Below are 21134 nucleotides of genomic sequence, written 5' to 3' on the forward strand. Positions count from 1 at the left end.
GGGTCGCTTTTCAAAGAAGTCTCTCCCCTGACGCTACCCAGGAGTCCAGGTGGGATCTGTCTAATGTTTCCGTGCACTCTAAGTGGCCACTGTCACCTTTAGCCCCTTGTAAAATAAAGGTGTATTGGCCTGTTGTCTTTTAGACCAGAAAATCACTGAGTGTATGAACAGTCCCTAGCATCTAGGGCAGGAACTGACAAATAACAGATGCTCAATTAGTCCAGGGTAAGTGAAAAAAGGACTGCAAGAGAAAGAGTACCACAGTCACCGAGAAACAAGGCGACAGCAATATGGTCCTGAATACTTTCAGGGTATTCCTTATGATGTCACAACACAAAGAGAGAGAACGTTCAGCAGCTGTGGGCGCTCTTCAACCCTGAGTCCCAAGGAGCCGCTGCAAGTTAGAACGGTACCAAAATAAAAACACTCCATTTTCTTCAAGATCCACAAATGAGAACAGGATGATGTTCTTGCCAAATAAAGGGTCCTGTCTCAGCTCCTCTGTTCACATTAGGTCGTTAAATGGAAGCTTCTGAAGTTTTGCTTTCTGATGCTAATTGCTGAAAATGATTTCTTCCTACCCGAATAAACAGCTCTCTAATCTCTACAAATTTCTGCTTATCTACGCAAATGTAGTTTTTTTCCCTCTAAAACCACGCAATTGGAAGGCCATCCTTGATTTAGCAATACCTATCAAAGTTTAAAATGCATATATCCTTTGACCGAGCAAGTTCCAGCTCTACGAATTTCTCCTACAGATAAACTTAGCTGTGAGAAATGGTATAATATAAAAGACTATTCACTAGAACAATGAAATAAAAAACACTGGAAACATAAATATCCATCAAGAGAAAATAAGTTAAGAAATTATGGTGTATCCATAATGGACTACTACCTCAACCCTTAAAATGAGTGACATGTTGGTACAGAAATTGGTACCACACAAGCATCAAAATATATTAACTAAAAAGAGCAAACGGTGCAAATGCGTACAGTGTTTTACTATTTGGTAAAAAACTACACACATAAGATATATACATAAACACATATAAAATATATATGTTTTTATATATATAAACACATAAAAATATATGAGGTATCTAGAATAGTCCATTTCATAGGAGACAAAGTAGATGAGCAATTGCCAGGGGCTGAGGGAGTGGGAAGAGTGGGGAGTTCTCATTTAATGGTTATCATTTTAGTTTTGCAAGATAAAAGGGCTCTGGAGATACACGGTGGTGATGGCTGCACAGCAAAGAGAATGCACTCAGTGTCACTAAACTGCACATTGAATAGTTAAAACAGAAAATTTTCTGTTATGAACATTTCACAATTTCAAAATTACACATGCACACTCACAGATTTATAAGAAACTGATAATGATGGTTGCCTTCAGGGAGAAATGGTTGTCTGAGGACAGGGTGGCAAGGAGATCTTATACCATGTAACCTTTTATACCACCTTTTTAATGCTGTACTGTTATATACGTATTTAGAGTAATCATTGAAAAACCTCAGCCTTACACAAGAAGCCTTTTCCTTAATCACATGTCACTTATGTCATTTCTTTAAGTCAAAAAGAAATTAGGATTCCACTTCAGTTTTGAGGGTACTTATTAGATTTCAATGATGCCAGCCACAAAAAATTACACTTGTTCCCCAAAGATCACATTCACCAAAACCCTGTCTTTATTTTTATCAGCTATTAGAGAAAGCTTCAAAATCATCACAGAAGAAAATTACCATTTTTATCAGTGCACAACTTTTATTCCATCACAACCAAGGCAGTTGAATATAAAACTATTTTAACAGCAAAAAGCCCTCATCATAAATCAAGACACAAATCAGCCCGCAATTATCCAAGTTAGAAAACAAACTATGCTTATGTTGCAGTCTACCCTATGGCTCCGACATCCGTGTCAGAATTTAAAACACACACATGCACATATACACCCTCTGGAGTCCTCCTAGTTTATCTAAAACCTACTTTTGTGAAGATCCGCTATTTTCTCGAGTCTTCTGGAATGGGCACTGGAGTCATGCAGCTGGTATCATGACCTCTGTCGCCTTCCCCAGTACCCCACGGCCAGTGAAGAAGGCAGCACGTGCAGGGCCCAGCACCACCCCTGGCTCAAAGCAGGAGCAAAAATATTTGTTGGATGAATGCATAAACCATTATCTGCTGATGGGCTTGCCCTCAAGAGCCTCACAAAGACAAAATTTCAGAAAGAAAGAAGTAAAAGATGCTCTGTTCACTTGAAGTCGGCATAAGATAAAGGTGAAGACCAGATGGCTATGACATACTGGCTAGCTGGACTCAAGACCTTATCCCATCCCAAAGTTAAATACAAAAACAAGTATTCCAAATACCGTACAAAAAACATAAGACAACGAAACTTTATGAATCTTTTGCATGTATCAAATATGTATGTATGAATATAGCACATCATCAAGTTTTTTAGGAAAAAAGAAAATCTAGATGAGTATCGTCATATCATGTAACAAAGAAAAATCTCTGCACGATGACAGAGAATTAATATCCTTAATATATTAAGAGTTCTTATAAACTGACTTGAAATATCCTGATGGAAGAATAAATGCAAGACACCAACAGACAATTCACAAAAACCAAATACAAATGGCCAGTGACCACTGACGTTCAGCCCTAGTAATAACCCAAGAAACACACATTTAAAAAGGACATCCAATTCTGGGAGGATATGGGAAATACGGGAAGTAGCACTTGCTAAGATTGTCATGGGAAATGGGATAGACATTTTGGAAGGCGACGTGGTAAGTACCCACCAGCAACTTCAAGTCTAGGCAGCCATTCTTCAAAAGGACTGGCACCTGAGGACATTCAATCCAATACCATCTTTAATAGTGAACCATCAAGAAAATCAAAAGGGGAACACTGCATGACAGTAGATTAGCACCAAACCACTCTTCTATTTAACAGAAACGAGGCAGAGAAACGTATCACATGGGTAGATGTCGAATACGTACCATGCAATCCTTGTTTTGTCAAAAATACAAATGGAACATATCTGCAGAGCCTGAGAAGAATCAGAAGGATCTACAGTACGCTATTAATGGCAGTTACTTTTGGTAGTGTGTGTGGAGAGTACTGGGAGCATTTGCTTTTTTACTGATATACTTTAAAATAGTTTGACTTTTCTTTAAAAAAAAAAAGCATGTATTATTTTTTATAATTTATTAAAAAGGAAAAGAAAAGTAGTAAGAGATCAAGTACTTATCTATTAAAGACAGGTTCTGTCCTTTGAGAATTCCCTTCAAAGCTCCCTGATAGCTCAGTTGGTAAAGAATCTGCCTGCAATGCAGGAGACCTGGTTCGATTCCTGGGTTGGGAAGATCCGCAGAAGGGATAGGCTACCCACTCCAGCATTCTGGCCTGGAGAATTCCATGGACTGTATGCTCCATGGGGTCACAAAGAGTCAGACACAACTGAGCACCTTTCACACTCATGCTCACTTCAAAGTCCCTTGAAGCTCAAATGGCTGTGTCTCTCCAATTCACAATAAGAGATATTTTTAAAAACATCTCTTCCTTTCTACATTGTTTAGAAGAAACTGTACAGAGTCGCCACCGTCTGTTTTATGAAATCCATTTGCAATCAGAGAAAAAGACTATTAAAAACATCAATCACCCCTTCAGGCCTAATATCTATCAGAAGAAACCCATTCACTGCCTATATTACATTTCATCCACACAGTTTCTGAGACAATGCACAAAGCAGCAGCCACACGACTCCCACCAGCATAAATACGTGGCATACAAAGAACGTCCTGTCAGCAGGGCCCAGAGCACACCCCGCAGTGGTAAATGGGAATGACAATTAAGTCATAGGATCAGAAGTAGAACCAAATTTGTGACTTGGAGGCAGCATGATGCTCTTCACTTCCGTCTACACCGTTTCTGCTCCTCCACCCAAACTCTCTGCCCCTCACTCAGCCCCGAAATGGGCCAAGATGGATGTCCACACAGCTTCAAACTGAAGCATCAGAAGCCGCTAGAGAGATACAACTAAGTGCACAATTTGAGGGGGTCAGCTGGAATCCCAAGGACTGCGTATGTGTAAAGTCACGTGTTTTTCTTTGGAAAAGAAATGGAGAAATCAAATTAGAGTGTTCAGTCTTACCACACGGGATGTTTGCAATCCGGATGTCAAAACATCAAATGTGGATGTGGCCTCCAAAAAAGCTTAAGATATTGAGCCTGCCAGTTTAGAAATGAAGGAACCGTTCGATCTGACCAAATTCAAAGGCCAGGTGGTGGTGCCCAAGCACCCGATGTGTGGGTGACAGGACCCCTGCACGGCAGACTCAGAGGGCCTAGCTCCCCAGCTTCTCAAAGGCCTTCCTCCTGCTCTAGAGTCTCAAGAGCCCAAAGGGCCTCAGGGTGCTCTCTGCTGCCCCTGTGGGAGGTGTGTGGCATGCACACGCTCGATTCCCTGGTGGCTCAGACAGTAAAGTGTCTGCCTGCAATGCGGGAGACCTGGGTTCGATCCCTGGGCCGGGAAGATCCCCTGGAGAAGGCAATGGCCACCCACTCCAGTCCTCTTGCCTAGAAAATTCCATGGATGGAGGAGCCTGGTGGGCTACAGTCCATGGGGTCACAAAGAGTCAGACACAACTGATTGACTTCACTTTTTTTTCTTTCTTTCTGCTGTCTGGCCACAGCTTGCAGAAGGTCGTCCTTCTAGGGGACCACACGTGGGTTCCCGTGTCTGCAAATGCACCACCACCACTCGCTAATGTTGACCAGGAAGTCATTTACCCGAGACCAGAACAAACAGAGCACTACGCTGAAGGCTGCTAGGTGAGAGCCAGAGCAGCCGGTGAAGAGCTCCACTTAGCTGACCTGCTTGAAGGTGAACTGAAGGGGCAGGTCACCAGTTCCAGCTCTAATCTGACACCCGCCCCCAGATCATACCGTGGCTACCAAGGAGCCTTAACCCAACTGACCTTTCAGGGCTCAGGGAAGTGACTTTTTTTTATTATATGGCACAGTTTGGCACCGTATGTCTTTAGTCTTTGGGGTACTTTGATAATGGTTCAAGAGTAGTAGATCTTGTTTGATTCCTTTTTTTTTTTTTTTTAAAAACAGATGGCCAAACCAGGACATATACTAAAAAAAAAAAAAGGAAGGTTACTTACCTGAGCCCTAACATTCCAGCTACCATGGAATCTTGTTGGAGCTGGTCTACAGAAGCAAGATGTATTCTGGGGAGTCACATGTCACATCAAAGCAGGAACTGGTGAGTCTGTATTTTTATGGAGCCTAAAACAAAGAAAATCGTAAGTTGAAAGCCCCCATTGTGCTGCACGACCTTTTTCCCAGGGCTATTTGGGACATTTTGAAGATACAGACAAAGTACCATGCTATTTCCCAGCTTACCTAGCTAGAAACAAAGGATACACTGAAATTTACTGCCAGATAACACAGTGCTAAAGGAAAGATTCATGAGTGTTAGAACTGACACTATCATAGGTCTTGTCACCTCTGAGGGACATTTTGTCACTAAAACATACAGTTAGGAAGCGATCTCCAGTAAGTATTTCAGGCAACATGTCATACAGAAATATCCAGAGACAGAAGATATATTCCAGAGAACATGCAACATCAAAATGTCATCCCAAGAACACATAAAATGCAGAGGCAAAGTATCCTGTCATTTGCAAGCAGCTGAAGTTGCAACAAGCTGCTGTGACATCATGTAAAAAGGCTCTAGCCAGGAGAGGAAAAAAAACAGGCAGAACCAACAGAAACCAAGTACCCTGGGAGATCCTAAGCCATCCTCAGACATACACAAGACTGTTTTTGAGCACTCACTTTTAGGCCTCTGATCAGTAAAATGTTCAATAAACTGAGTTAACAGTGTGATACTTTCTCTTTTGCCTTTGAACACATGTTCAAAGAAGGTCTTCTGCCACTATACTTTTCATCAAGACAACCATCACTTCCTTGTTAAAACCTCAACTGCCTCATATTAGCTAATTGCTGATATCTTGCCGGCCCAAGAGTTGCACTTTTATCTTTAGACTAAAAAAAGCCTAGTGTGTACAACTTAAGACACTATTCACACAAGAGACTATTCACACAATTACTCATGTAATCAAACTCAGAAGTGCAGCACCAACCAAGTCTTTTACTGCTGGTCTGGAACTACCAGGATGGTATCTGGAATTATCCATTGAGGTGCAGTGAGGCCTCAGAATTCCCATAAACAGTCGAGTCATAGAACGCTCTAAAATCTCAGAAGTCAAAGTCACAGTATTACTCAGGTTTGCTGGGCTTAGTTGCTCTGTCGTGTCCGACTCTTTGCAACCCCATGGACTGTAGCCTCCTGGGCTCTTCTGTCCATGGAGATTCTCCAGTAAAGAACACTGGAGTGGGTTGCCATGCCCTCCTTCAGGGGATCTTCCCAACCCAGGGATCAAACCCAGGTGTCCCACATTGCAGGCTGATTCTTTACCATCTGAGCCACCAGGGAAGCCCATGAATACCGGAGTGGGTAGCCTATCCCTTCTCCAGGGGATCTTCCTGACCGAGGGATCAAACCAGGGTCTCCCACACCGCAGGTGGATTCTTTACCAGCTGAGCTATTACTCAGTTAGCTATATAATAAAAATCAAACCGGCATCCTGGCTGGGAGGCCCTAGAAGAGCCACAACTTTTCACAGTTGCCTTTTTTTTTTTTTTTGGTAAATTGCATTTTTATTTGTAAACTGAGGGACCTAAACTAAGGTTCCTTCGAGCTCTGAATTTAAGATCTCTGATAACTCAAGATTTCATGGAGAGAAAAAAAAGAGCCAGCAAATGAGAGCACTTAGGTGAAAACCCAATAAAGCAGTGAATTGCAGGTCTGTATATATGTATATAGAGTGCCCCCAGGTCTTATGCACAGAAGCCTTTCTAAGGCTTGATCCCAAGAGTCCAGACTTCTGTAGTATAACAAAACAGCTATGCTCAAGACATTCATACACCAGCATAACCAACGTTAACTGTGCCTTGAAGAAGTGAAAAAGGCCAAGGCTTTACTCTAACAGAATGGTCACAACTCCTCTTAAATATGGCAGTGGCCATGCCCTGCTCTCACTCTGTTCCCCCCCACACCATACCTACCATCAAAGAGGTAGAACCAAATATTTAAGCAAAGGCATACAAAGCAAGCTTTCAACAGGAAGGGGCTCCATGCCAAAGAAAGGCAGAAGAGATCAGGTAAATGCAGAAGAGCACAACCTTTGTGTCAGTGAGTTCAAGGAAAAGAGACTTTACATCCATCCTACCCAAATTGAGGTAAAGGCACAGTGGTGACAATGAGTGTGACTGGAAGGCACTGGTACAGAAGCACTGAGAACAAGGTCCTCCAACTGGAGCAGTAATAATGCTCTACCCAAGAAAAAAAGGTTGTCTGCCAGCCACACAAGGCTGGTCTGCGTGCGCATCACCAACAAAGGGTGGGGAAAACAAACAGGTGTCTGCCACGCTCCCTGGAACCACCAGTCTAGGACTATATTTTACCCCCTCTGTGCTTGAAACACTAGTTACTGCAAAAGTCAAACCCTTTCTATAATATTCTTCTCATAGATAACTCGGGCAAGCTGGCCACAAACTGCTCTTAGCCAGTTAAAAGATTTTCACTGATATTCACCTTTACAAAAGATCATGGGTTCCAGGAGACATCATTTATCATGTAAATAATCCTGGGCAGGTGTATTAACAGTGGAAACCGCCCTCCAGGAAGGAACTAACACTTTTCCATCGGCTCTTCTTTATTCTAGGTTCAAGAAGAAAGGTTCTCATTCCGTCTCCACAAGGGGGAAGGGGTATTCAGGAGGAGGGCATCATCATATTGGACTCCTCTAGCCAATTCTTCTGTCAAATTTCACAGTGTGCCTCCCCATCCCACTAGATTCAGCCACAAAGAGGCAGGGCCAGCCGGGAAATAAGGGCTGTGGCTGGAAATTGCAAATAAAATGCAAAACAGTACTCGAACCCTCTTGCAACATAAGCAGCGCAAAAGTTGGAGTATGGTTGGACTGCATCGTGCTCTGTCAGGTGAAACAAAGACCTGGGATTCTAGGTTGCAAGCATTCCAGGCAAATTTGTAACAACAAAAATGAGTATGGTGTGTACTGGCAAGAAAGCCATAGAGAGTTTCCTCAAGCTGTTAGGACACCATGACTTCAGATGCCACCAGGTACTTTGCAGACAAACTATATTCAGGAGGCTGTGGGATAGGGGTACGATGGAACGGCTCACTGGAGGGGCACCCGAGGCGACTAACGCACTGCCAATGATGGGAAACAAAATAGAGCCCTTGCCGGTCACATCTGAGGCTCAGATATACAAACCTTGGAATCTTCGTTAAGTGAGGCTTGTGTATCTGTGTCTGCCGACAGGAATGCACCTCAGTGATCAGCCCCCTCGCTGACAGGCCACAAATGGGTGTTCTGTGGCAACTTATTCAATCAGCTCTACACCTCTGAGACTGATTGTGCCCTTTAAGGTTCTGATACGTCCGGGTAAAAAATGAAAGCAAATTTTTTCCTAGGTTCCAGGACTAGGATTTAGAAGTCCTTCAAAGCCCATAAATAAATCTATTTCCCTAAATCCGTAGTGGAAATTCCCAAAAGACCTAAAACTAAAAACCAGATTTAAAAAAAACATAAAGATTCAGCATATTTCAAAGGACCCAAGAGGTTAATGGCATTCTTAGTTGAAATCGTTCAGATGCAGATGAAAATTCTGACGGTGGAACCCAAATTTCTCCTGGATAGCAACTGCCTGTTAATAATGATTTTTGCTACCAAGGCTCGAATATGCTTCATTTTAGTAATGTAACAAAATGCCTAAAATTTGCCAGAGTCCTCAAGTCTTAAGCCACTCAGCCTCACAGGCCAGTAGGTTCGGTTCTGTGATCACCAACCACCCACAGAATTCTATGCTACCATCTCACAATTTGGGGCACTGATCGGCACAACAGAGACACAACTCTGAATGGCTTTGCAGCCCGTTCCTGTTCCTGAAAAACGAGAAGCACACATCTGCCTGACCATGAGTCAGGAATATCAATTTTGTGGTGGAGCCCATTTCGGCTGTGACCAATCCACACCAAACACACTCACAGTAGAAGCGACGGCCACAGAGGTGTATTCCACAGCCAGCCTTACCCGCCTTTGGAATCCACACTCAGCAAGGCCATGAACGGTCTCTGTGAAAGCAATCTTTTAAACTCTTCACCATGACCTTAAGTTTTCAGTGCAAAACCACAAAAAACATTGCCACACCACTAATCAGTCACCTGAGTTTCAGTATGGGTGACTCAGAAGCAAACTAGAAAGAAAATAAACTTTCAGGGACCAAGCGATGGGCACCCCGGCGATGCGGTGAACTTGCCCCATCTGGTACTGGTGATCTTGAGCCCGGCGCGCTCCGGGACTATGGAAGCCAGTCACAGACTGAGTCCCACTCCACTTATGTAACTGGAAGATCGCCGGCGAAGCGGGGCGGGCGGGGGGGAAGGATGGGAGGGCGCTCGTATTCTGAGGCCATGCCCCCCCACCAACGCCCTGGGAGCGCGCTCCCATCGAAGCGCTACGGGTGCTGCCGGACACCCCGTCCCCTCCCCACGGCTCCTGATGGCAACTATCACCGCCTCTTTCTGATGAGCTCTGGGGCCAAGAACACAATGTCTAGTGCCTTTTGTGGGTGGACAATAATTCCCACCTACTTGTTCTTGCTAGATGCGAAAGGAACTCGCTCGCGGCGGGGACCGGGTGGGGGGGCAGAAAGTCATGGAATGGGCGAGAAGGAGGGGAAGGCAAAGCCTGGAGATGGGGGCGACTGCCCAAGAGCCCTTGTGGCGCACTCTCCCGACGGGAGGCGAACTGCGCACGCGCGCCAGTGGGGGGGGCCGAGTAACGGGAGAGGGGCGCGCGAGGGAGGGAGACGGAAAAGCGCGAGCCAGGGAGAGGCCGGGGGCGCGGGCGCGCGACGGCGCCGCGGGCCCGAAGCCCCGCGAAGGGCACGACGCGCGCGCAGCCCCGACAGGCGAAGCCCCGGCGACAGGGGCGCCCGCGGGGCCGGGGGGCCGGGATGCGCGCCGAAGGCGGGAGGGTTGGGGGGAAGCAGGCAAAGGCAGCCTGAGGAGGCCGCGGTGAAGACGGTCACCCGCAAGTGCGGGTAACGGGCCGCCGCGGGGGGGGGGGGTGCCGTCACCAGCGGGAGGGGGAGGGTAGAGAGGAGGGACGCCATCCGCCAGCCGTGTCGCCCGACCCCGCGGGCCCCTCCCGCGCCACGTCCCGCCCCTACCCCCCGCCCCCCAGCAAGGGTCCCCGCCCGCGGCCGCGGCGGTCCCACTCACAGTCTCTCCTCCTCGCCTCCTCCTCCTCCTCCGCTCGGCGCGGCAGCGGCGGCGGCGGCCATTTTCCGGACGGCTTTTACCACAGCCCTCTCTCTGAGAGGAGGGAGCGCGCGCGCCGCCGACGCCGAGACCCCGCACGGCCGACGTCGCGCCCCGCCCTCCCGGCCGGCTTGCGCACAGCTGCACCTGCGCGCCTGCGCCCCGCCCCTGATGCCTGAGCGAGCTGGCGCACCATTGGATGTGGTGGCCGGGGTGGGGCGGGGCCTCGGTGGCGACGCCCCCAATTGGCGGGACTTGGTGTCCGTTCCGGCGAGGGAAAAGGGGGCGGACGCCCCGTCTAGCTGCCGATTGGCTGCCAACGGCCGTCATTTGGGGAAAAGAGGCGGCTTGGGCGCCGAGGGGATGGTTTAGTGGGCGGAATTTGAATATTAAGGATTAATAGGCCTTTGCGGATGCTGGGGCAAGGGAAGGCCTCGGTTCCGGACCCCTGTTTGCGCGACCATCCCGGGCCCTTGACCTGCTGTCCGCAAACACACAAAGTACATTGCTATAAGCCTCCCGCAACAGCCGCATTTTCTCAGTATCACCACCTTCAGTAGAAGCAGCAAAGTTGCCTGACATTGTTCCAGACAAGGGACCTTGGTTTACGAGGCCTACCGAAGGCATTCTTTCATTTGAGCCTACCGTATGCCACACTCTCAGAGGGGCAGGGAAATAACTGAACAACGAATTGTAGCCTTCACCTTCTTGCAGCTCTGGTGGGGCAAGAGGGTGCATGCCAAGGCTTGCACGAAACCTGTTATGGTTGGATGAGATGGTTTGGGGTGAGTGGGAAGAGGGGCCAGTGGGAACACAAAGAAATAAGTGCTCGGCCCGGAAGAGGTCATTTGGGACTTAAGATCCAATAATGCTGGTATAGAAAAATATTTAAGAGTATGGAAAAAGTTTTAGCTAGTGAGGGCTTCCCTTGTGGCTCAACTGGTTAATATCCACCTGCAATGCAGGAGACCTGGGTTCCATCCTGGGGTTGAAAAGATCCCCTGGAGAAGGGAAAGGCTACCCCACTCCAAATATTCTGGCCTGGATGGGGTCTCAAAGAGTCAGACACGACTGAGCAACTTTCACTTCACTTCACTTTAGCTAATGGAGTGTTCAGGATAGTACTGTCTGTCAAGGCGACTTTACTCTGATTCCAGCTATCATCCAATCCATCCGATGCTCTTTTTGCTACTTCTCCAGTTAAGAAGGAACCATCTGATTCTGATGTGACTCCCTACCCCACCCCCATTCATTTATTAAATCCCTGTTATGTACCAGGCACTGTTCCAGGCTCTGGATGCAGAGTACTGAATAAGACACCGAATTAACATTCTTGTAGGGGAAGATTCAGAGTGAACATACAAAAAGTATAAAAATGTCACATAGTGATAAGAATTTGAGGTAGATAAAGCAACGGTGAAAGGGGTGCTATTTAGATGTCCACCGGCTTTTGCTCTCATTTTATTCCCCCATAGGGTTATCTATGACCAATGTCTTCTCCTGGCAAAACTCAGTTAGCCTTTGCCCTGCTTCATTTTGTACTCAAAGGTGAAAATTGCCTGTTACTCCATGTATCTCTTGACCTACTTTTACATCCCAATCCCCTATGATGAAAAGGACATCTTTCTCTGATATTAGTTTTAGAAGGTCTTGTAGATCATAGAACCAATTGACTTCAGCTTCTTCAGCATTAGTGGTTGGGGAACAGACTTGGATTACTGTGATGTTGAGTGGTTTGCCTTGGAAACAAACAGAGATCATTATGTTGTTTTTGAGATTGCATTTCTAACTCTTTTGTTGACTATGAGGGCTGCTCCATTCCCTTTAAGGGATTCTTGCCCACAGTAGTAGAATTAAATTCACCCATTCTGGTCCATTTCAGTTCACTGATTCCTAAAATGTTGATATTCACACTTGCCATCTCCTGTTTGACCACACCCAATTTACTTTGATAAATGGACCTAACACTCCAGGTTCTTATGCAATATTCTTCACAGCATTGGATTTTACTTTCACTGAAATCAGATTGATTATATTCTTCACAGCCAAAGATGGAGAACCTCGATACAGTCAGCAAAAACAAGACCTGGAGCTGACCGTGGCTCAGATCATGAGCTCCTTATTGCAAAATTCAGATTTACCTTGAAAAAAGTAGGGAAAAACAATAGGCCATTCAGGTATGATCTAAATTAAATCCCTTATGATTATACAGTGGAAGTGACAAATAGATTCAAGGGATTAGATCTGATAGACAGAGTGCCTGAAAAACTATGGATGGAGGTTTATAACATTGTATGGAGGCAGTGACCAAAATCATCCCTCCCAAAAAAATACAAGAAGGCAAAATGGTTGTCTGAGGAGGTCTTACAGACAGCTAAGAAAGGAAGAGAAGCGAAAAGCAAAGGAGAAAGGGAAAGATATACCCAACTGAATGCAGAGTTCCAAAGAACAGCAAGGAGAGATAAGAAAGCCTTCTTAAGTGAATACTGCAACGAAATAGAGGAAAACAATAGGACGAGAAAGACTAGAAATTTCTTCAAGAAAATTGGAGATACAAAAGGACTATTTCATGCAAAGATGGGCACAATAAAGAACAGAAATGGTAACGACTTAACAGGAGCAGAAGAGATTAAGAACAAGCGGCAAGAATACACAGAAGAACTGTACAGAAAAGGTCTGAATGACTCAGATAACCACGATGGTGTGGTCACTCACCTAGAGTCAGACATACTGGAATGTAAAGTCAAGTGGGCCTTAGGAAGCATTACTACAAACAAAGCTAGTGGAGGTGCTGGAACTCCAGCTGAGCTATTTCAAATCCTAAAAGATGATGCTGTGAAAGTGCTGTACTCAAATTTGGAACACTCAGCAGTGGCCACAGGACTGGAAAAGGTCAGTTTTCATTCCAATCCCAAAGAAAGGCCATCCCAAAGAATGTTCAAACTACCGCAAAATTGCACTCATTTCACATGCTAGCAAGGTAGTGCTCAAAATCCTTCAAGCTGGGCTTGAACAGTACATGAACTGAGAACTTTGAGATGTTCAAGCTGGATTTAGAAAAGGCAGAGGAACCAGAGATCGAATTGCCAACATCCGTTGGATCATGGAAAAAGCAAGAGAATTCCAGAAAAACATCTGCTTCATTGATTACGACAAAGCCTTTGACTGTGTGGATCACAACAAACTGGAAAATTCTTTAAGAGACGGGGATACCAGACTATCTTACCTGCCTCCTGAGAAACCTGTATCCAGGTCAAGGAGCAACAGTTAGAACTGGACATATAACAGTGGACTGGTTCTAAATTGGGAAAGGAGTACGTCAAGGCTGTATATTGTCACCCTGCTTATTTAACTTATATGCAGAGTACATCATGCAAAATGCCATGCTGGATGAGTCACAAGCTGTAATCAAGATTTCGGGGAGAAAGATCAACAACCTCAGATACGCAGATGATACCATCCTAATGGCAGAAAGTCAAGAGGAACTAAAGAACTTCTTGATGAGGATGAAAAAGGAGAGTGAAAAGGCTTGCTTAAAACTCAACATTCAAAAACTAACATCTTGTCATCCAGTCCCATCACTTCATGGCAAATAGATCCGGAAAAAGTGGAAGCAGTAACAGATTTTATTTTCTTGGGCTCCTAAATCACTGTGGATGGTGACTGCAGCCATGAAATAAAAAGATGCTTGCTCTTGGAAAGAAGGCTATGACAAACCTGTGCTTGCTAAGTTGCTTCAGTTGTGTCCAACTTTTTGCAAACCTATGGACTGTAGCCCACCAGGCTCCTTTTTCCATGGGATTCTCCAGGCAAGAATACTGGAGCAGGTTGCCATGCCTCTCTACCCAGGGATCGAACCCATGTCTCTCATGTCTCCTGCATTGGCAGGCGGTTTCTTAATTCCCAGCACCACCTGGGAAGCCCTATGACAAATCTAGACAGCGTATTAAAAAGCAGAGACATCACTTTGCCAACAAAGGTGTAGAGTCAAAGTTATAGTTTTTTCAGTAGGCATGTATGGATGTGACAGTTGGACCCTAAAAAAGGCTGAGCACCAAATAATTGATGCTTTGGAACTGTGGTGCCGGAGAATAGTCTTGGGAGTCCCTTGAACTGCAAGGAAATCAAACCAGTCAATCCTAAAGAAATCAACCCTGAATATTCATTGGAAGGACTGCTGCTGAAGCTGAAGCTCCAATACTTTGGCCACCTGATGCAAAGAACTGACTCATTGGAAAAGACCCTGATGCTGGGAAAGAATCAAGGCAAAAGGAGAAGAAGGTGGCAAAGGATGAGATGGTTAGATAACATCACTGACTCAATGGACAAGTGTTTAGCAAACTCTGGGAAATAGTGAAGGACAGGGGAGCCTGACATGCTGCAGTCCATGGGGTTGCAAAGGCTCAGACATGACTTAGTAACTGAACAACAACAATTCCAATCATAAACAGAAAAGAAAGAAGTTTGTTCAAACTTATTTTATGAGACTAATATAATTACTATAACAAACCAATGAAAGGATGACACAAAATATGGAAATGGATGTAAAAATTCTAGACAAACCGAATCCAGCAGTATATACTGGTATATCCTAATCAAGCTGAGTTTTATTCTAAGATTGCAAGGATGGTTTAAAATTAGAAAATCAGACTTAACAAATTTAAGGGAAGCAAATTATATGACCATGTCAATATATGCAGAAAAAGCCTTTGATAAAATTCAATACCTACTTATGATAAAAAGAAAATTAACAACAACTTAGAGAACTATGAATAGGAGGGAATTTTCTTAATCTGATCAAAATCATCTACTAAAAAACCTGAGCAAACATCATGTTTAATGGTGTTAATGGGAACAAAGCAAGAAACAGATCTTTGGTGCAACATCATTCGTGTAAAATAAAACACACATCCTTCACCGTCCATTCTCTTTTAAACCTTATCCTTGGAGTTTCACTCTGAAGAGAAACACCCATTAACCCCAAATGGATTCCCTTGCTGTTAGGGATGCAGGCATACAGATCCAGCCAGTAACAAGCTGGAAAAGAAATGGGAAAAAAACATTCAACTTAGGCCACAAAAATTATAAAACAGTTTGTAATAAACAATAAAACATGCCAAAAAACTATATTAAAAAGTATAAAACTTTACTGAAAAAAAAGAAGACTTGAAAAAATAGAAACTACCACAGTTCTGGAAAGGAAGAGCTGACATAATAAAGATGTCAATTCTTCATAAATTAATCTGGAAATTGTTTCCCTGAGTCAAAATCTAGGCGTTTTTATGGACTTTTAACAAGTTAATTCTAGATCAAGAAGAGGAAGTGTTTAAGACATTTTTGAAACAGAAAACCAATGGTGAGGGTCTTGCCAAATTCCTTAGTTTGAATAAATGGAACTTAAATGATACAATTTCACTCTTGCCACTGAAAAGTAGAAAAATAAACTAGAGTCTAAAGTATTTACTAGTAGAATTTAAAATGGGCCACTAAAAAAAAAGGGACAACTATAAAATTTTTAAATGCATCCCCTTGAAAATGGGACTATATAAGATAAAAAACAAGAACAATATAGTATAGATAGCAATTGACAGACAAGCCACAACCTGGAGGATTTTACTGATATGGCAAACAGATTTATTTCTAAAAATCCCTGAACTGATAGAAAGCATATATATTTTTAGAGCAAATCCAAAACGACCACAGAAAATAAGAAAGGTAAAACAGTTCAAAATTTTAGAACTAACATCCCAGATGATACCACAAAACATAAAACCACAAATATATCTCAAACACTATGGAACATTTCATAAAGTTGCTTATGAATTAAAGTTTTAAACTCAGTAAATTCCAAAACGTAGAAATCATGCAGTTCAGTCTCTGGCAACAATACAATAAAATTAAAACTTAAGAACAAAAGAATGGGCAAAAGTAAAACTAAACAAAAATGAACTCTCCACTTGGAAGTTTTAAAATAGGCTTCAAAATAACTCTTTGGTTAAAGACGAAACATAGAGTAAAATTATAAACTCTTTAGAAATGACCAACAATGAGAGCCTTACATATTAAAACCTATGCTGTGTGGCCAAACTGGTCATCTAGAAAAATTAATTACTGTAACTATATTTATTAGAAAAGAGGAAAATATAGAGGATGGATGGAGTTGGAGTTTGCAATTCACAGATGCAAATTATTATATATGGGATGGCTAAACAACCAGGTCCCACTGTATAGCACAGGGAACTATATTCAATATCCTGTGATAAAGCATCATGGAAAATAATTTTTTTTAAAAAAAGAATGTCTATATGTGTATAACTAAGTCATCTTGCTGTACAGCAGACATTAACACAACATTGTAAATCAACTATACTTCAATATAAAAAGACAAAGAAACATTTGACTTACTAAAAAGAGGAAAATAGATAAGAAATGAATTGATTCTGGCACACCATGCTCACATTTCTGTGTGCACACCCACATGTACACACACAGGGGATCTCCTTTCTTTATCGTGAGATGCTTACTACGAGAAGAGTATCCAAGAACAAAAAGGTATAAATTCATCAGAGTGAAGGGAATGTGGTGAGGATGGGAGGTTATCCTCAACTGACAGATTTCAACAATTTTTTGGAGATCAAGATGGGAATTAGTTGATGAGTAAAACAGGCAGGAAACATTCAGCCTAGAATATTAGACAGAAGGACTATGGAGTAGGTGGGAGTCAGTTGGCCAGATATAACACCAGAGAGTAGGCTCACAATCAGCAGGCATGTGGAGGAAGGCAATAGAATTACATGGGTCTGAACACCTGGGGATTCATTGCAGGCCCCAGTACAGAATGGTTGCATCATTTGAAACCTCCTCTCCTCTACCAGACAGCTGAGTTAGCAGCTGGAGCAGGCCTGCAGGGAAAATACCAGACGATTCTCTAAAGCAACTGAATGAAACGTCTGTTGAAAACTGGGGCTTCCAGCAGGCATGTAGGCAACTCTGTTCCTCAACTCCTTGCTTTCCACTGAGGAGTCAAAGCAGGAAAATGGACCTATCCCCCTTAAACCTGATTAAATCTCCAAAGCTATCCAGCCCTTCTTTGCTGAATATAAACCAATCAAAAAGCATCATCAGAAATTTGAAGAAAGCCTTCAACATGAAATAGGTGAAAAATGAACTTGGAAGAATCCCAGAAAATGTGGAGGAAAATATGAGAAATTTTAAAATTTTAGTTAGCATATCAGAGAACTAAGAAAATATTTTATCCAAAGAACAAGAACAGAATATTATGTAAAAGGAGTTGAGGATAAGAAATAATTATTGGAAATTAAATGTGATTATTAAAGTTCAAATTTCAATTGAAATATTTAAAGATAGAACTGAAGAAGTCTCCTAGAAAATAGAACAAAGCGACACAGACAAAAAATATGAGAGAAAACATAAGGATTTTGGTGAGTGATCTAGGAAGTCCAGCCAGCAGCCAACAATAGTTTTTGTCAAATAAAAGCAAGAAAAAGGAATAGGAATCAGACCTCATAATAATACTGGAGGATAAAAGATAATAGGACAATAATTTTAAAAAGATAATAAGGCAATGCTTTCCATCTTCCAAGAGAAAATGATTTTCAATTTAGAATTCTACACCAGCCAAAATATCCATCAAGTGTGACAGTGAAATAAAAATATTTAATAATATGTAAAACCTAAGAAAATTTACCTCTCAAATATATTTTCTTAGGAAGCTACTTGGACTTCCATGATAGCTCCATTGGTAAAGAATCCGCCTGCAATGCTGGAGACCCTGGTTCGATTCCTGGGTCAGGAAGATCTGCTGGAGAAGGGATAGGCTACCCACTCCAGTATTCTTGGGCTTCCCTTGTGGCTCAGCTGGTAAGAATCCGCCTATATTGTGGGAGACCTAGGTTCCCTCCCTGGGTTGGGAAGATCCCCTGGAGAATGGAAAGGCTAACCCCTCCAGTATTCTGGCCTGGAGAATTCCATGGACTGTATAGTCCATGGGGTCGCAAAGAGTCAGATACGACTGAGTGACTTTCACTAGGAAGCTACTTAAGGATGTTCTCCAGTAAAACAAGAGCATAAGCCAAGAAAAAGGAAAACGTAGTATCCATAAGACAGTGGATCGAATCCAGGAAAGCTGTGACAGGAAATACCAAGGTTGCCAACTGGGCAGAAGGCCTGATTGGCAATCAGTCCAGATTGGAAGACAAGAATGGCAGGCTCTGGGAGAGAGGAAAAGTAAAAAAAAAAAAAAAAAAAAAAAAAAAAACTTAAAAAAACTTTTTAAAGTGTATGTATGTGAACTCAACGTATTAGATAGTGTGATTGGGAGTTTGAAGAAAATTGAATTTGATGATGGTAATTAGTTCAAGAAAATAAGGAAAGCAGTTAGAAACAGCAGGGGGGAAAAGAACTGCACTGGAAGCTATCATCAAAATAAGAAGCAAAGTAAAATATAATTCTACCAGTTGATAATGTTTAATAAAAGAGAATCTGTTAGCCCTTGACGCTAAGAAACTTCTCTTTTCAAATGGCCCAGGGGTCATCAAATTTGATTTATAAGAAGGAAATGTAATTCTTTTTTTTTTGACTGGGCTTTTTTAAAATATTTACAGAAACATCCTAATGTGAATTTTTGCCTTTGATTTTTCAACTTTTAGAGTCAACCTATGCACAAAACATGGAGAGAGAGGTTTTTTTATAGGGTGGGACACAGCTCTCTTCCCCCCAGGGGTAGTAAAGGGTTAACTCATCAGCCTTGGGTGTTTCTGAGGGTGGTCTTGCTGACCCCTGATGTACGACATTTGATATTCACAGTTATCTTTAGTTCTTTGTAAGTTTGAATAATACACTCAGATCTCTTGTTATTAACTTTCTATAGCCATGCATTTTTGACCAGTTGGTATCAGCTATACTTACTTGTATATTGTCAGAGTTAGCATTTATATACCATCCTGATAAAGATGAAAAGATAATCACTAAGGGGGAGGTAGGAGACTGGAGGAAATTCAGGGAACAAAAGCATATTGGGGTTTGAAGGTGCTCAAAAATAACAGAAGAAGCTGAAACTGATTAGTTCTATGAAGACCCAGAAGACCTCCTAGAACTAACACCAAAAAAAGATGTTCTATTCTTCATAGGGGATTGTAATGCAAAAGTAGGAAATTAAGAGATACCTAGAGTAACAGGCAACTTTGGCCTTGGAGTACAGAATGAAGCAGGGCAAAGGCTAAAAGAATTCTTCCAAGAGAACATACTGGTCATAGCAAACACCTTTTTTCAACAACACAAGAGATGACTTTACACATGGACATCACCAGATGGTCTATACTGAAATCAGATTGATTACATTCTTTGTAGCTGAAGATGGAGACGCTGTTTACACTCAGCAAAAACAAGACCTGGAGCCGACTATGGCTCAGATCATAGTAAAATTCAGGCTTAAACTAAAGAAAGCGGGGGAAACCATGAGGCCAGTCAGGTATGACTTAAATCAAGTCCCCTATGAATATACGGGAGAAGGCAATGGCATCCCAGTCCAGTACTCTTGCCTGGAACATCCCATGGGCGGAGGAGCCTGGTAGGCTGCAGTCCATGGGGTCGCTAAGAGTTGAACACAACTGAGCGACTTCACTTTCACTTTTCACTTTTGTGCGTTGGAGAAGGAAATGGCAACCCACTCCAGTGTTCTTGCCTGGAGAATCCCAGGGACGGGGGAGCCTGGTGGGCTGCTGTCTATGGGGTTGCACAGAGTTGGACATGACTGAAGCAACTTAGCAGCAGCAGCAGCATGAATATACAGTGGAGGTGACAAATAGATTCAAGGGATTAGATCTAGTAAACAGAACGCCTGAAGAACTCTAGACAGAGGTCCATAATACTGTACAGGAGCCAGCAAACAAAACCATCCCAAAGAAAAAGAAATGCAAGGAAGCAAAGTGGTTGTCTGAGGAGGCTTTACACATAGGTGAGGTAAGAAGAAAAGCGAAAAGCAAGGAAGAAAGGGAAAGGTACACCCAACTAAATGCAGAGTTCCAGAGAATAGCAAGGAGAGACAAGAAGGCCAATGCAAAGAAATAGAGGAAAACAGCAGAAAGGTTAAGACTAGAGACCTCTTCAAGAAAATTGGATATATCAAAGGAACATTTCACCCAAAGGTGGGCACAATAAAGAACAGAAATGGTAAAGAACTAGTAGAAGCAGGAGAGATCAAGAAGAGATGGCAAAAATACACAGAAGAACTGTAAAAAAAGATCTTAATGACCCAGATAACCACCATGATGTAGTCTCTCACTCAGAGCCAGACATTCTGGAGTGTGATGTCAAGTGGGCCTTAGGAAGCACTGCTGTCAATAAAGCTAGCAGAGGTGATGGAATTCCAGCAGAGCTATTTCAAGTCCTGAAAGATGATGCTGTGAAAGTGCTGCACTTAATATGTCAGTGAGTCTGGAAAACCCAGCAGTGGACACAGGCTCGAAAAGGTCAATCCTCATCCCACTTCTCAAGACAGGCAGTACTAAAGAATGTTCAAACAACTGGACAGTTGCACTCGTCTCCCATCCTAGTAAGGTTATGCTCAAAATCCTCCAAGCTAGGCTTCAGCATTTCGTGAACTGAGAACTTCCAGATGTTCAAGCTGGGTTTAGAAACCACAGAGCAACTAGAGACCAAATTGCCAACATTTGCTGGATCATAG

The 21134-nt window shown here is 43.1% G+C and overlaps 1 protein-coding gene across 2 annotated transcripts in view; it reads right to left on the minus strand.

Annotated features, from left to right (window-relative positions):
* MECP2 (methyl-CpG binding protein 2) overlaps window positions 1-10560 on the minus strand; it is a 58821-nt gene extending 48261 nt beyond the window's left edge. The window contains exons 1-2 of one of the 2 annotated variants that reach the window (XM_040265507.1): window positions 10391-10545; window positions 5178-5301 (exon numbers count right to left, since the gene is read on the minus strand). In XM_040265507.1, coding sequence (XP_040121441.1) covers window positions 5178-5203 — 26 coding nt within the window. In that variant the 5' untranslated portion in view covers window positions 5204-5301; window positions 10391-10545. Of the gene's footprint in view, window positions 1-5177; window positions 5302-10390 lie in introns of both variants that reach the window. The other variant, XM_040265506.1, reaches the window with a different exon arrangement.
* Between the last annotated feature and the right edge of the window lie 10574 nt (window positions 10561-21134).

Source organism: Oryx dammah, unplaced genomic scaffold (assembly GCF_014754425.2).
Source record: "Oryx dammah isolate SB20612 unplaced genomic scaffold, SCBI_Odam_1.1 HiC_scaffold_23, whole genome shotgun sequence".
NCBI lineage: Eukaryota > Metazoa > Chordata > Mammalia > Artiodactyla > Bovidae > Oryx > Oryx dammah.